Below are 13291 nucleotides of genomic sequence, written 5' to 3'. Positions count from 1 at the left end.
GAGTGTACAAACGTGAATAATGACCCATTCCCTGTTGCAAGGGCCTTGTATAATCATGGTGGAAGACCCAAGAAGAATGCAAACAACCGCAAAAAGTTGTACAGGACATATGGGAAAGACAAGGCAAGCAATTCTATTGCAATGGAGAATTAGATTCCTAGGGCTGCCATAACAAAGTACCACAAACTAGATAGCTTTAAACAACAGAAATGTACTGTCTCACGGTTTTGGAGACTAGAAGACCAAAATCAAGGTATTGGCAGGGTTGATTCCTTCTGAAGTGTGTGAAGGAGAATCTGTCCTAGTGTCTGTGGCTGCCAACAACCCTTGGTGTCATTTAGGGTTGCTTAGTGCAAGCAATCTGTAGTGATGCTTGTAGACGCATCACTTCAATCTCTGCAGCTGATTGCCAACCCAGAAAGTACATTAAAACGCCCAGGGAAATTTTAAAAGGAAAAAAAACCAATGCCCAAGTTCCACCAGAGAGATTATGATTTAATTGGTCAAGGTTTAGTCCAGCATCAGTATATATACTTTCAAAGCCCCTCAGGTGATAATATCATGCATCTAAGATTGAAAACCACTGCTGTAGATTCTGAGGTCATTTCCAAAAGGGAAATGCCAAAATATTTGTTACATGTAACTTTTCAAAGTGATCACTTGAAAGGAAAAACTTGACCTTTATGCAAAGTAGTTTAAAATACAATAATTAGAAACATACAATTATCTGTTTAAAGGAGTAGGGTTGTACTTAAGTCAGAGTTCATTGATAAGTATCTATTCGGAATATTTCTTTATTCTCAGTTCTTTGCAGATACTGGCAGACCGATTGCCACATTTCAGTGAGCTGGAAAAGATTTATAAGCCTGCGAATGATAGGTCCATGGTACTTTCATTAGTAAGAGCATATTTTCTTGCCAATCATTTTTTGAAGAGACCCTTTCAAGTCCCTGTTCCTCAGGCTGTAGATGAAAGGGTTCAGCATGGGAGTCACCACTGTGTACATCACGGTAGCTGCGGTGTCCTTCTCAGACGAGTGTGAGGACGAAGGGTTGAAATAAACACCAATGATGGTGCCATAGAAGAGGGCAACCACAGCCAGGTGGGAGCCACAGGTGGAGAAGGCTTTCCATCTTCCCTTTGTGGATGGGACTCTCAGGACAGCACAGGTGATAAGGATATATGATACCAGAATGCAGATAAATGGGGTGATCATGATCAGAGCACCCTCAGTCAGAATCATCATCTGATTGATGCGTGTGTCTGAGCAGGAGAGTTTCAGGAGGGGGGTCACATCACAGAAGAAGTGGGGGATGGTGTTGTCTGCACAGAACGAGAGTCGAGCCATCAGCAGGGTGTGCAACAGAGCATTCAGGTTGGCAATGACCCACGACCCAGTGACCAGCAGAGCACAGAGCTGGTGTGTCATCTTTGCTGAGTAGTGTAAGGGGTGGCATACAGCGACAAAGCGGTCATAGGCCATCACAGCCAGGAGGAAATTGTCCATGTCAGTAAACTCAAAGAGAAAATACATCTGCGTGAGACACACAGAGAAGGAGATGGTCTGGCTCCCGAGCACGTGGTTGGCCAACATCTTGGGGACAGTGGTGGAGGAGAAGCAGATGTCCACAAAGGACAGGTTGCTGAGGAAGAAGTACATGGGGATGTGCAGGCGGGAGTCCATGCTGATGGCCAGGAGGATGAGCAGGTTTCCCAGGACCGTGGCCAAGTACATGCTCAGGAAGAGCATGAAGAGGAGCTGCTGCTGCTGCTGGGGCCGCCTGGAGAGCCCCAGGAGGAAGAACTCAGAGACACTCGACTGGTTTGCCCCTCTCATGAGCTGGACCCAGGAGAATAGACAACAGTGAAATCAGAAACCTAGACAAATCAGACTCCAGGCAGGATCACACCTGCAAATCAGTTCACAGAGTTAAGAGTGTCGTTCCCACCCCACCTACACTCCCAATCTCCAACACTCGGTTCTGATGTTTTTCCGACTGGACTCACTGATTCTTATTTTGTATTGAAAAACACACATTAACACTGAGAAACAGACAGGCAACTACACAGCTGGACTCTATATGTGTCTCTGTGTAAATTTCCCAGTTCTTCCCCCACCCACCTAACTCCTAGGTGGGTCTTAAAGAGTCGTGGGGAACAGTTGATCAATTATGGGTTCATCTTCAGTGACATCTGATGGACTCAGGACTCCTGCTGTTAACTTCCTATATCTGGAAGACATGGGAGAGAAGATTTCTAGAATTTCATGTCAATAGATACCGATGTAATCTTACCCAGGGAGGTTGGTGATATTGCTGCCAGGTGTTCTTCACGTCTGCATAACTAGTCAATGCTTCTGTTCATCGTAGGGACTGGGATGTCTTGGAAACACAGGAAGGTACTGAGTAAGTGAGGAGTAGGGGTTCATGGTCTTAGTCTTCAGTACCGGAAAAATGTTTGGGGCAATTACAGAGCAGCTGTTTACAAGACCTTCACAACCATTGGGACCAGATTCCCTGAGAGCTTCATTAGAGGAAAGAAAAGAATAATTGCCTTGCCTACTTTTTGGCCCCTTTATACAAAAATAATTATGATAAGGAATATTGTCTAAGGTTTAGATACAACTCTCGGGTGAAAACTTGAAGATGTTAGGAATGAAGCCAGCACTATGGAGATAGATTCCAGACTAAGTTCCCTGGGACCTCAAACCTGGGACCTGGCTGACCTGGGCCTGTGCCCACAGATGTGAAATTCAGTGATGAAGTCCTTGTTCTCCTCACTTCCTTTGTTCAGACCTGGGGCTATTTCTGTGTTTTCTGTGCAATTCTTGCTTTCTTATGTTTGGTTATATTTACAGAAGATTAGTGATGTCTCATCTTCTCCATTTTGTAAATTGGAACGTTAAGAGCCTGTTACAGAATTGAGCTTAATCCATAATCACACCTTGGTTAAAGGAAAGACTGATTGTAAGAGAAACTGTCTCCAGGAGAACCCAGTGTACTGTAATTTACAAACTCCAGGCCCCAAGGCAGATACCTTTGGGGATGTCTGTCCAGCTCACAGTGTTTAACCTTTTTTCTGAATGGAACTGCTAATTCACACAGCAGTGATCGTGAAGTCCCAGCACCATGTTTATACCACATTCCCTCCACTTCACCATAGCTGGTTGGACCAGGGTATTTGGAGCTGGCATTGAGGGACAGGCAATCCATACCACTATGTGGCTTGGCTGGAACACGTAAATCCAGCCCCCTTCTGCCTGCCCATAACTAGCCCATGGACTGAGGAGCAGAGAAGGGCTGAAGGAACAAACACAGGGAGAAGAGAAGAGATTTGTTGGAGAAAATCCTCGTGGTTTTCTAATTCTGGGTTTGAGTCCTCACCTGATGATTCGTTACATTCCAGAAAGTTTCACACAAGGTTCTTGTTACAAATAATAAAGACAAATGTAGGGGGCAGGTATAGCTCAGTGGTAGAGAATATGCCTAACGTCTGTGAGGTCCAGGGTTCAATCCCCAGTACCAGCATTAAAACAAATAAATAAATGAATAAACCTAAAGTGAGATTAAGAGTATCTGGTAAAAGGTACTTGATAAAGTTACTTTTTAAAAAATAATTAATTAATTTAAAAAACCAGTATGGCTAATATTAGCAGAAAGGGATTTCATTAAAACACTGGGTAGGGGGAGGGTATAGCTCAGTGGTAGAGTGGGTGCTTAGCATACATGGGGTCCTGGGTTCAATTCCCAGTACCTCCGCTTAAAAAATAAATGAAAAATATTGAGTCCATCAAAGGATGAGTGGATAAGTAAATTGAGGCCTGTTTACACAATGGAATATTATTCAGCCATAAAAAGGCTTCATGAAGTCATGATACATATTACAACATGAATGAACCTCAGCATCATTATGCTAAGTGACAGAAGACAGACACAAAAGGTCACATATTGTATGATAGGACACCTGAATGGAGAAATCCAAGGGTCAGATGATTTGGGCCAATAGTTCAGGTGAAGGGCTGGTTTCACATCGTTCAAAGTTATCAGCACATAAGTTTATCTGAGGCTGTAAGAGTGGATGTGATTGTCCAGGGAAAGGGAATAAAATGAGAAAGAAGAAAAATCCAAGAATAAAACCCATGAGGATAGTAACATATAGCGAGTTGATGGAAAGAGAGGCCAGCAAATGCACTCTGTAGAGGTAGGAACCAGGAAACAATCAGGGAATGAGAAGAAAGTGGTGTCTCAGAAGCCAAAAGCTAAGTTTCAAAAAATATATATCAATCATGTATTGTCACAGTGATAGTACATGACAAAACTCCCCAACCTCAACAGCTTAGAAATGCAATAAGCTTCTATTCTTGGTCTCAAGGTCAACCTGAGCTTCAGCTTGGAGTTATCTGTGCTTGGCACCAGGGTGTGGGTTGGGCTTGGCACCAGGCTGTGGGTTGAGCTCATGTCCTTTCTTCCTGTGTCCTCCTGGGTCTCAGGCTAGAGAAGCAGCAGTGACCCAGAAGACATTCTCCTGGTGTAACAACGGAGTGCAGGAGGGGGAACCCAACTGTGCAAGCCCGTTTGAAGACTCTCCTTAGGTCACGTGCACTGACATCTCATTGGCCAAAGCAATCCATGTGGCCAAAACCCAAGCGAAGGATCAGGAAAAAAGCACTCCATCTGCCATGAGGCCATGGAATGGACACGGACATGTAATTGTATTACTAGGGAGTGAAAGACTGAGATGCATAATTTATTCCATCATAAGAACTTATTGGTAAACAATGCCAATGAGATGGAGAAATTAAGTAAATAACTATATAGTATCCATTATATGTTGTAAAATTATTTTTTAAAGAAAGCACCAAGTGCAGTTTACAACGTGTGTTCCCCCCCCCCCCCACAACGTGTGTTTTATAACATGGTGAATCCAATCCAGCCTAGTGGTTAAGCATGCGTGTTTCGGTCAGCCAGCATAGCTTACCTGTTCTTATTCTTGTCACAGTATCTTTAAATTTAAATGAAAAAGTGAAAAGGAAAAGTATTCAGAATGCAGGGATTTTAGATATTTTTCGTTCTCCTTGATAACCTTCTGCATTTTCCAAAAAGTTTCTTCAATAAGTAGTGTTGAAATGTGCAGAGTCTGAGATTTTACCCTGCATGCAAGTTAACAATCTAGTCTGCTAGTTTCATGGGTTGTGGCAGAAGACACAAGAATCTTGCATCAGAGACAAAGGAGTTTAAGGCATAACTCATAGATATTGTGGGTTCAGTTCCAGACCAATGAAATAAAGCAAATATTGAAATAAAGAGCGTCACATGAATTTTTTGGTTTCCCAGTGCATATAAAGGTTATGTTTACACTGTACAGTAATAGTAGCCTGTTAACTGTGCAGTAGTATCATGTCTAAATAGCAACGTACACACCTTATTTTAAAAACACTTCATTGCTAAAAAGTGCTAGCCATCATCTGAGCCTTCAGTCATAGCAACATTTTGCAACAGTAACATTAAAGATTACTGATCACAGATCATTGTAAAAATATAATAATTAATAATAATTTTAACGTTTGAGATTTTGCAAGAATTACCAAAATGAGACACAGAGATACAAAGTGAGCAAATGCTGGTGGGAAAACTGCACCAAGAGACTTGCTTGACACAGGGTTGCCACAAATCTTCAATTTGTAAAAAACACGATAGCGATAGCGGTGAATCACAGTAAAGTTAAGCACGATAAAAGGAGGTATGCTTGTATTACTCATAGCAATAGTAGGAGCCAGTGCATCAGCACTTACTTTACTGATGTGCAGAATGATGTGAGTAAGGCCACACATCACCTGTATACACAATAGGAATGAAAGAGGAGAGAATCCCCAAGCTTAGGAAATCAAATCTTTTGTCATTGAAAATAAGCCTGCCTGAACTTTGTCCCAGAAGAATACATTATATTTACCATACTAGATAGGGAAAAATCTGGCCTTTGCTCTGGAAAGACACACCATTTTTACCTTTCAATGCTCATTATACCAACATCGTTGAAAAAGTAGTCTAGAATGAAAGCAGTGAATGTCTCTGCTCACAAAATGTGCAGAAAAGCAAGAGACACGTGGAGAATTGTCTCTTTTACAAAACATGTATGAATTCTGTACTCATAAAGTTTTGTTTTTAACAGTGAATGGGAGTTGGAGCCATTCACTGTTGACTCTTCTTTCTAGTATAGAATTATACTCTTATTTTTTTCCTCAGGTACTAGAAGCTTTAAAAAAAAAAGATACTTACACACAGGAAAAGAATCCTTCATCCAAGTCAACTCTTTTAGAAAGTCTGAGAGAATGAGCCAACATAAGTCAAAAGGAAGCAGAGGTAGTGATATTAATATGAATATCACTTCACTGAAGTAGGGGGAAGGGCATAGCTCGGTGGTATAGCGTGTGCTTAGCATGCGTGAGGTCCTCGGTTCCATCCTTGGTACCTCTGTTAAGTAAATAAATGAAAATAAGCCTAATTGCCTCCTGACCCCCAAATATGCTTAAAGAGGAAAAAGATCTTTCTGTTACTAACAGATACAATCCATATGAATATATAACATCCACAAACCTCTATGCCTTCCATAACGCCACATCAAGTCAAAAGTTAAAAGCTATTAGCATATAAAGAAAATAGTTGAAACATTAATTACTTTACAGATCAATCAATAAATAAAAACATTAAGTATCCAAATACTATAATTGTCATATATATTTATTTGAATTTTATTTCACAGATACAGCTATGACATAGAAGAAACCTGATTGAAGTCCTTTCCACATAAAAAAAGACCCCAAGAATCCAGCAGGACCCTCAAATGAGGAAGGATAAATCTGAGCTGGGTGTTCATGGGCAGAGTTGGTTTGACACAGTGGAGCTGGGAGTCCTTGTGAATGTCGCCACCATGACGCAGAGTCAGATTTTAATGGAGGATAAAGTAAATTTGATCTCAGAGAGCTGCGACCTGATGCCACAGGTGGATCCCAATGTGGACCCCAAAGGGATGTGAGCGTCAGTGTTGCAGCAGACAGACCAGGGTTCCCAAGCTACACTGGGTGCTAGCAACTCACACAATCGTGCCACTGGGCGGGTCCGGTTCTCTCTCTCCACCTGGCAGGACAGGCTGACTCCTTTGAATGAGTTTTTGGGATGCTTTGACACCAAGAGAGAGGTACTGGACCCCTTGTTAGTATTAACAGGTGGAGTGAGGCAGAAATAATGAAGAAATACAGGACTGATGGAAAATGGGTCATGTGTTCTACCTGTGACATTAAGGAACACAAAGATCTATATACCAGGAAGCATGAAGCAGTGCTATTTACAGCACAGAAACCCTTGAAATTGTTCAGAGTCAGGGAATGGATAAATTATATTGTATCCATGAATGGGTTAAATATTATGCAACCATTAAAATCGCATTTCTAAGACCTTTACTGACATGGGAAGAAGGAGGTGGAAAATTGGAACACCAAATTATACAGAAATATTGCAGCCAACTTTTCAAAAACTATATTCGTTAAGTATAGTAATGTGGTTATCTTGGAGCAGCAAATGTACAGGCTATTTTAATTTTCTTCTTTATGATTTTTGATGCTCCATAGTGGTTTTTTGCCATTCACAAAAATATATTTCAAATGGGTTTATCAAATATACTCTCTTTAAATCTCTAAAAATATGTTATGAAAATGTAGGTATTACCTATCAAAAACAAAAAAATATTGTTTTTAATGGGGAAATTTAAAAAATTCCTTCTCAAGTAAGACTATCCAAATTAAAAACTAAGGCAATATTCATTCATCCATTTATTTTCCCTTTCAGCTGGATTTGAGTATTGCCTTTGGTCTAGGAGCAGTGCCAGACACTGGGGTACAAGGTGAATAGTATATGAACTTGGGTATGGAGGGTCTCATAATCTGTGGAAATTCCTTGTGCAGAGGAAGACTAAACCAAAGAAAACATAGAGCTGGAGAAGCAGAAGAGAGAATCAGGAGGCCGCGTGGAGGAGAAGGCATTTGACTTGGCATTTGAAGGTGTGGGAGGGGGTTGCTAACCAGAGTAGGACTCAGGGGAAGTTGATCCTGGAAGAAGGATTTGTTTCCCTGGTATTGAAGATGGTCCAGCTGACCTTATCCCCTAAGATCCAACAGCCAATCAGGATGCTCACAGAGAGTGCCCCCACCCCAACACCATTCTTCGCTGCATCCCCTCTTATGCTCCGGGCCACTTGTCCACCTGGGCCTCTAATTCTCACCTGAAATATTGCTATCCACTTTAGTCCTCATATTTTACTGTTCTTTTATCTGAGTCTCAAAACTAATTTCGTGAGCATTTTTGTGACCCAGACTTTATGACTGACCATGACAGAGAACATACAAGATGAGATCTACCAGTGATTCTCCACACACACATTAGAAGTGAGACTTTTAAAACCTCAGTGTCGGGGCCCCCCCTCCAGAGATTCTGATCTATTTGATCAGTGTTGGGACCTGGACATCATGGATCATAGCTTCCAGGTGATTTTTAATGTTAAAAAATATGTGGAGCATGTATTCTTCCAAACATACCACTTAAAAAGGAAAAGCTGGACTTGGGTGTAAAATAATTCAGAATTTACTCATTAAAAAGAAGTCTATGAGACTGTGAGACTTCTACTTGGTAGATGCAACAGGATTACAGGTGAATTAGGTCCACACACACAAAAAAATGATTGCCTTCTAGGTGGCCCTAGCACAGACATAAATATGTTTTGTCTTTGACAAAACAGTTCAATTGATAAAAAAAAATTTGTGTGGGGATAAGACTCAGTTTTGATTCTCTAATTGGACAGAAAATATCTTTCTGCCAACCACTTTTCCAAGAGCCCTTATCATATCTCTGTTCCTCAGGCTGTAGATGAAGGGGTTCAGCATGGGAGTCACCACTGAGAACATCACAGCAGCTGCTATATCTGTCTCAGCAGAGTGTGAGGATGAAGGATTGAAATACAGAAATATGATGGTGCCATAGAAGAGGGCAACCACAGCCAGGTGGGAGCCACAGGTGGAGAAGGCTTTCCATCTTCCCTTTGTGGATGGGACTCTCAGGACAGCACAGGTGATAAGGATGTAAGATACCAGAATGCAAATAAATGGAGCGATCGTTATCAGCCCTGCTTCAGATAGAATCATCATCTCATTGAGATATGTGTCAGAGCAGGAGAGTTTCAGGAGGGAGGTCACATCACAGAAGAAGTGGGGGATGGTGTTGTCTGCACAGAACGAGAGCTGAGCCATCAGCAAGGTGTGCAACAGGACACTCAGGTTGGCAATGACCCACGACCCAGTGACCAGCAGAGCACAGAGCTGGTGTGTCATCTTTGCTGAGTAGTGTAAGGGGTGGCATACAGCAACAAAGCGGTCATAGGCCATCACAGCCAGGAGGAAATTGTCCATGTCCACAAACATGAAAACAAAATACATCTGCATGAGACACGCAGAGAAGGAGATGGTCCGGCTCCCGAGCATGTGGTTGGCCAGCATCTTGGGGACAATGGTGGAGGAGAAGCAGATGTCCACGAAGGACACATTGCTGATAAAGAAGTACATGGGGATGTGCAGGCGGGAGTCCATGCTGATGGCCAGGAGGATGAGCAGGTTTCCCAGGACCGTGGCCAAGTACATGCCCAGGAAGAGCATGGAGAGGAGCTGCTGCTGCTGGGGCTGCCTGGAGAGCCCCAGGAGGAGGAACTCAGAGACACTCGACTGGTTTGCCCCTCTCATGGGGCTGGGAGCTTGGGCCCAGAGGCAGACAAAGCAGGAAAAATTCAAAAGCCTGGAAAATAATGGTTAAAATGGGGCAATAAGAAAATAACAGGGAAACAACCCAATCCAAAAAGTGCAGAAGATCTAACAGACATTTCCCCAGTGAAGACATACAGATGACCAGGAGACACAAGAAGAGACACTCTATACCGCTAATTATCAGAGAAATGTAGATCAAAACCACAATGAGTATAGCACAGGGAGCTATATTCAATACCTCGTAGTAGCCTATAATGAAAAAATATGAAAAGCAATATATATATAACTGAATCAGTATGCTGTATACCGGAAATTAACATTGTAAACCGACTATACTTCAATTTAAAAAAACAGAAAGAAAAAAAAACTACAATGAAGTATCGCTTCACACCAGTCAGAACAGCCATTATTAAAAAGTCCACAAAGAATAAATACTGGAGAGGGTGGAGGAGAAAAGGGAACCTCCTACCCTTTCTTGTGGGACTGTAATTTGGTGCAGCCACTATGGAAAACAGTATAGAGATTCCTTAAAAAACTAAAAATTCACATACCCTATGATCTAGTGATCTTATTCCTGGGCATATATCTGAAGAAAACTCTAATTTGAAAAGATAAATGCACCCTAATGTTTATGGCAGCACTATTTACAATAACCAAGACATGAAAGTAACCTAAATGTCCATCAACAGATGATTAGATAAAGAAGATGTGGTATATATATATACGATGGAATACTACTCAACCATAAAAAAGAATAAAATAATGCTATTTGCAGCAACATGAATGGACCTAGAGATTTCATATAAAGTTAAGTCAGACAGAGAAAAACAAATATCATATGGTATCACTTATCTATGGATTCTTAAAAATGGCACAAATGAACTTATTTACAAAACAGAAACAGACTCATAGATGTAGAAAACAAACTTATGGTAACTGGCAGGAACTGGGAGAGATAAATTAGGATTCTGGGATTTGCAGATATATACTATTATATATAAAATAGAAAAACACCAAGGGACCACTGTTCAGCACAGGGAACTATAGTCAATCTCTTGTAATAACCTATAATGATAAAGAATATGAAAAATATATATATATATGTATAACTGAATCACTTTGCTGTACACCAGAAACTAACACAACATTGTAAATCAACTATACTTCAATTAAAAAAGAAGAAAGAGGACTATCGCAAGGAGAAAGGCTGTGTAACATAGGCGGGGCATCAGAACTTTTCTCCCTGTGTGTTTTGGTCAACATTGGTCCTCTTTGGCCTCCATTCCTTTATCAGCAAAATGAGGGGCATTTGATTACGCATATGCAGTCCCTCCAGAAGTACACTGAGAGACTGTGACGGTGGTTTTGTCTGTAAATCCTTTATATGATTAAACTTTCTACCATAACCATGTATTTTTTAGTTAGTATCAAAAACAACACACATGGGTGGGAGGGTCTAGCTCAAAGTGGTAGAGCACATGCTTAGCATGCTCCCAGGTTCAGTCCCCAGTACCTCCTCATAAAAAAGTAAGTAAATAAACCTAATTACCTTCCTCACCCCCCTCCAAAAAAAAAAACCCACTACGCATACAGAAATATTAACAGAGACTTATTATTTATAATACATACTGGAGAGCACATGTGTAAATATTCACCACAGAGGCTGAGTTGTAGTAAGCATACAGCCTAACATAGGGTACTGATGTCATTGTATCATTAGTGCTGTTAACTTAGAGAACATTTTTTTAGTTCCGTCGTCTCTTATATGGGCATGTTATGCATTCCTAACACGTCTGCTCTGAGGATATCAATCAAAAACTGCTCCCAGGGTGGTAATGATAGTATCACTGCCGCTATTTCCTGGACTCACATTTTGGAGCACTTTACAGAGCTTTGAGCCAGCCTTTCTTGGTTATGTCTGCTGAGCTCCCTAAGACTAACTTGTAAAATTAAAATGGAAATGACCCAGAGGTATGGGCAGAAACTCAGCCAATTTGTTTCTCCTACAGTTCAAGGTCTCATAAACAGATCACATATACTGGTCCTGATGGGGGTGAATGCAAGGAACTGCTGTTGATCTCAACTGTTTCTGTGACTCCACTCCAAAGGGCGATGTGGTGAGGAGCACCCCCTTAAAGATTTATACCTTAACAAGCGTATATTGATGATCTCTCACCCAGGAAGAATGATAGTCTTCACAGTCACCAGAATTCCCAGGCTTGCTTCCTTTTACTTGACCTGGCCAGAGATTATTACTCTAAGGGAGAGAAGTAATAGGGGTTTCAAGATAAGTCTGAATGAACAAGAAAGAGTGCACAGACTCAGCCCTGCCAATGGTGTCAGGAAGGGTGTTTGGGGGTATCACAGGGCCAGCTCTTCACAGGAGCCTCAATGGCCACGGGGGCCATATTCCCTCAGAGCCTCATTAGAGGCAAGCAAAGAGTAATTGTTCCTTCTCCTCCATGGGCTTTTTTGGATCCAACACTGACAACAAAGGCCTGTCAACAGGGTCTTGTATTCTAAGTGAAGTAAGCCAGAAAGAGAAAGAAAAATACCATATGAGATCGCTCATATGTGGAATCTAAAAAAAAAAAAGGAACATAAATACAAAACAGAAACAGACTCAGAGACATAGAATACAAACTTGTGGTTTCCAAGGGGGCAGGGGGTGGGAAGGGACAGATTGGGATTTCAAAACATGGAATAGATAAACAAGATTTTACTGTATAGCACGGGGAAATATATACAAGATCTGTGGTAGCTCACAGCGAAAAAAATGGGTGACAATGAATATATGTATGTTCACGTATAACTGAAAAATTGTGCTCTACACTGGAATTTGACACAACATTGTAAGATGACTATAACTCAATTTAAAAAATGTTAAAAAAAAAACGGGGTCATGTAATTGCTGCTTCAGGACTTGGCAACATTGGAAATGATGCAATCTTGGGGGTAATTATTAGCAACAACACTTCTGCTAGAGAAAACTCACAATTCTATATTTTATCCCCACCCAAGTTGGGATAGTGTCCTTGTTGGTACATATATATGACACTGGATAGGGATTAAGAGAATAAACTTTGGGTTCACACAGATCTGTACTGAATTCTCAGACCCACATTATCAGTTGTATGACCCTAAGAAAGCTACCAGTCTTCACAGAATTACAAAATTTCACCATCTGTAGAGAGGAGAAATAACCTTGTAGAGTTGTGCTGATTAAATGAGGTAGTTTATGTTAAATACCTCATGACCCCTCACCTCATCAATGCACTAGGCTGGGGCCATGTGCACTAGGTGGAGATTAAAAGTATTAGGTGATATTTATATCCTTTGCTCTCTGCTCAATCATCTGTGATCTGCATAAATATCATTTGGAAGTAATGTCACATGTTTATCTTCATATGTAATAATCATTTTTATAAGGAGTCAGTTGACAGTCTTTCACCCTATATTTTAATTTGGGGGTAAATAAGGTAAAAATAG

The 13291-nt window shown here is 41.1% G+C and overlaps 2 protein-coding genes across 2 annotated transcripts; both read right to left on the bottom strand.

The window, feature by feature from the left end:
- Nucleotides 1-895: 895 nt before the first annotated feature.
- Nucleotides 896-1879, bottom strand: LOC102541554 (olfactory receptor 1F1). The gene has a single exon (XM_006204418.4). It carries the CDS (start codon nt 1835-1837, stop codon nt 896-898), a length of 942 nt encoding a protein of 313 aa, XP_006204480.3. The 5' UTR covers nt 1838-1879.
- Nucleotides 1880-8824: 6945 nt separating this feature from the next.
- LOC140687057 (olfactory receptor 1F1-like) lies at nt 8825-9781 on the bottom strand. Its single transcript, XM_072942550.1, has one exon. The coding sequence runs from the start codon at nt 9779-9781 to the stop codon at nt 8825-8827; it is 957 nt and encodes a 318-aa protein (XP_072798651.1).
- Between the last annotated feature and the right edge of the window lie 3510 nt (nt 9782-13291).

This window comes from Vicugna pacos, chromosome 18, assembly GCF_048564905.1.
Source record: "Vicugna pacos chromosome 18, VicPac4, whole genome shotgun sequence".
Lineage (NCBI taxonomy): Eukaryota > Metazoa > Chordata > Mammalia > Artiodactyla > Camelidae > Vicugna > Vicugna pacos.
The sequence above is the reverse complement of the archived record's forward strand: the minus strand, read 5'-3'. Positions and strand labels throughout refer to the sequence as shown.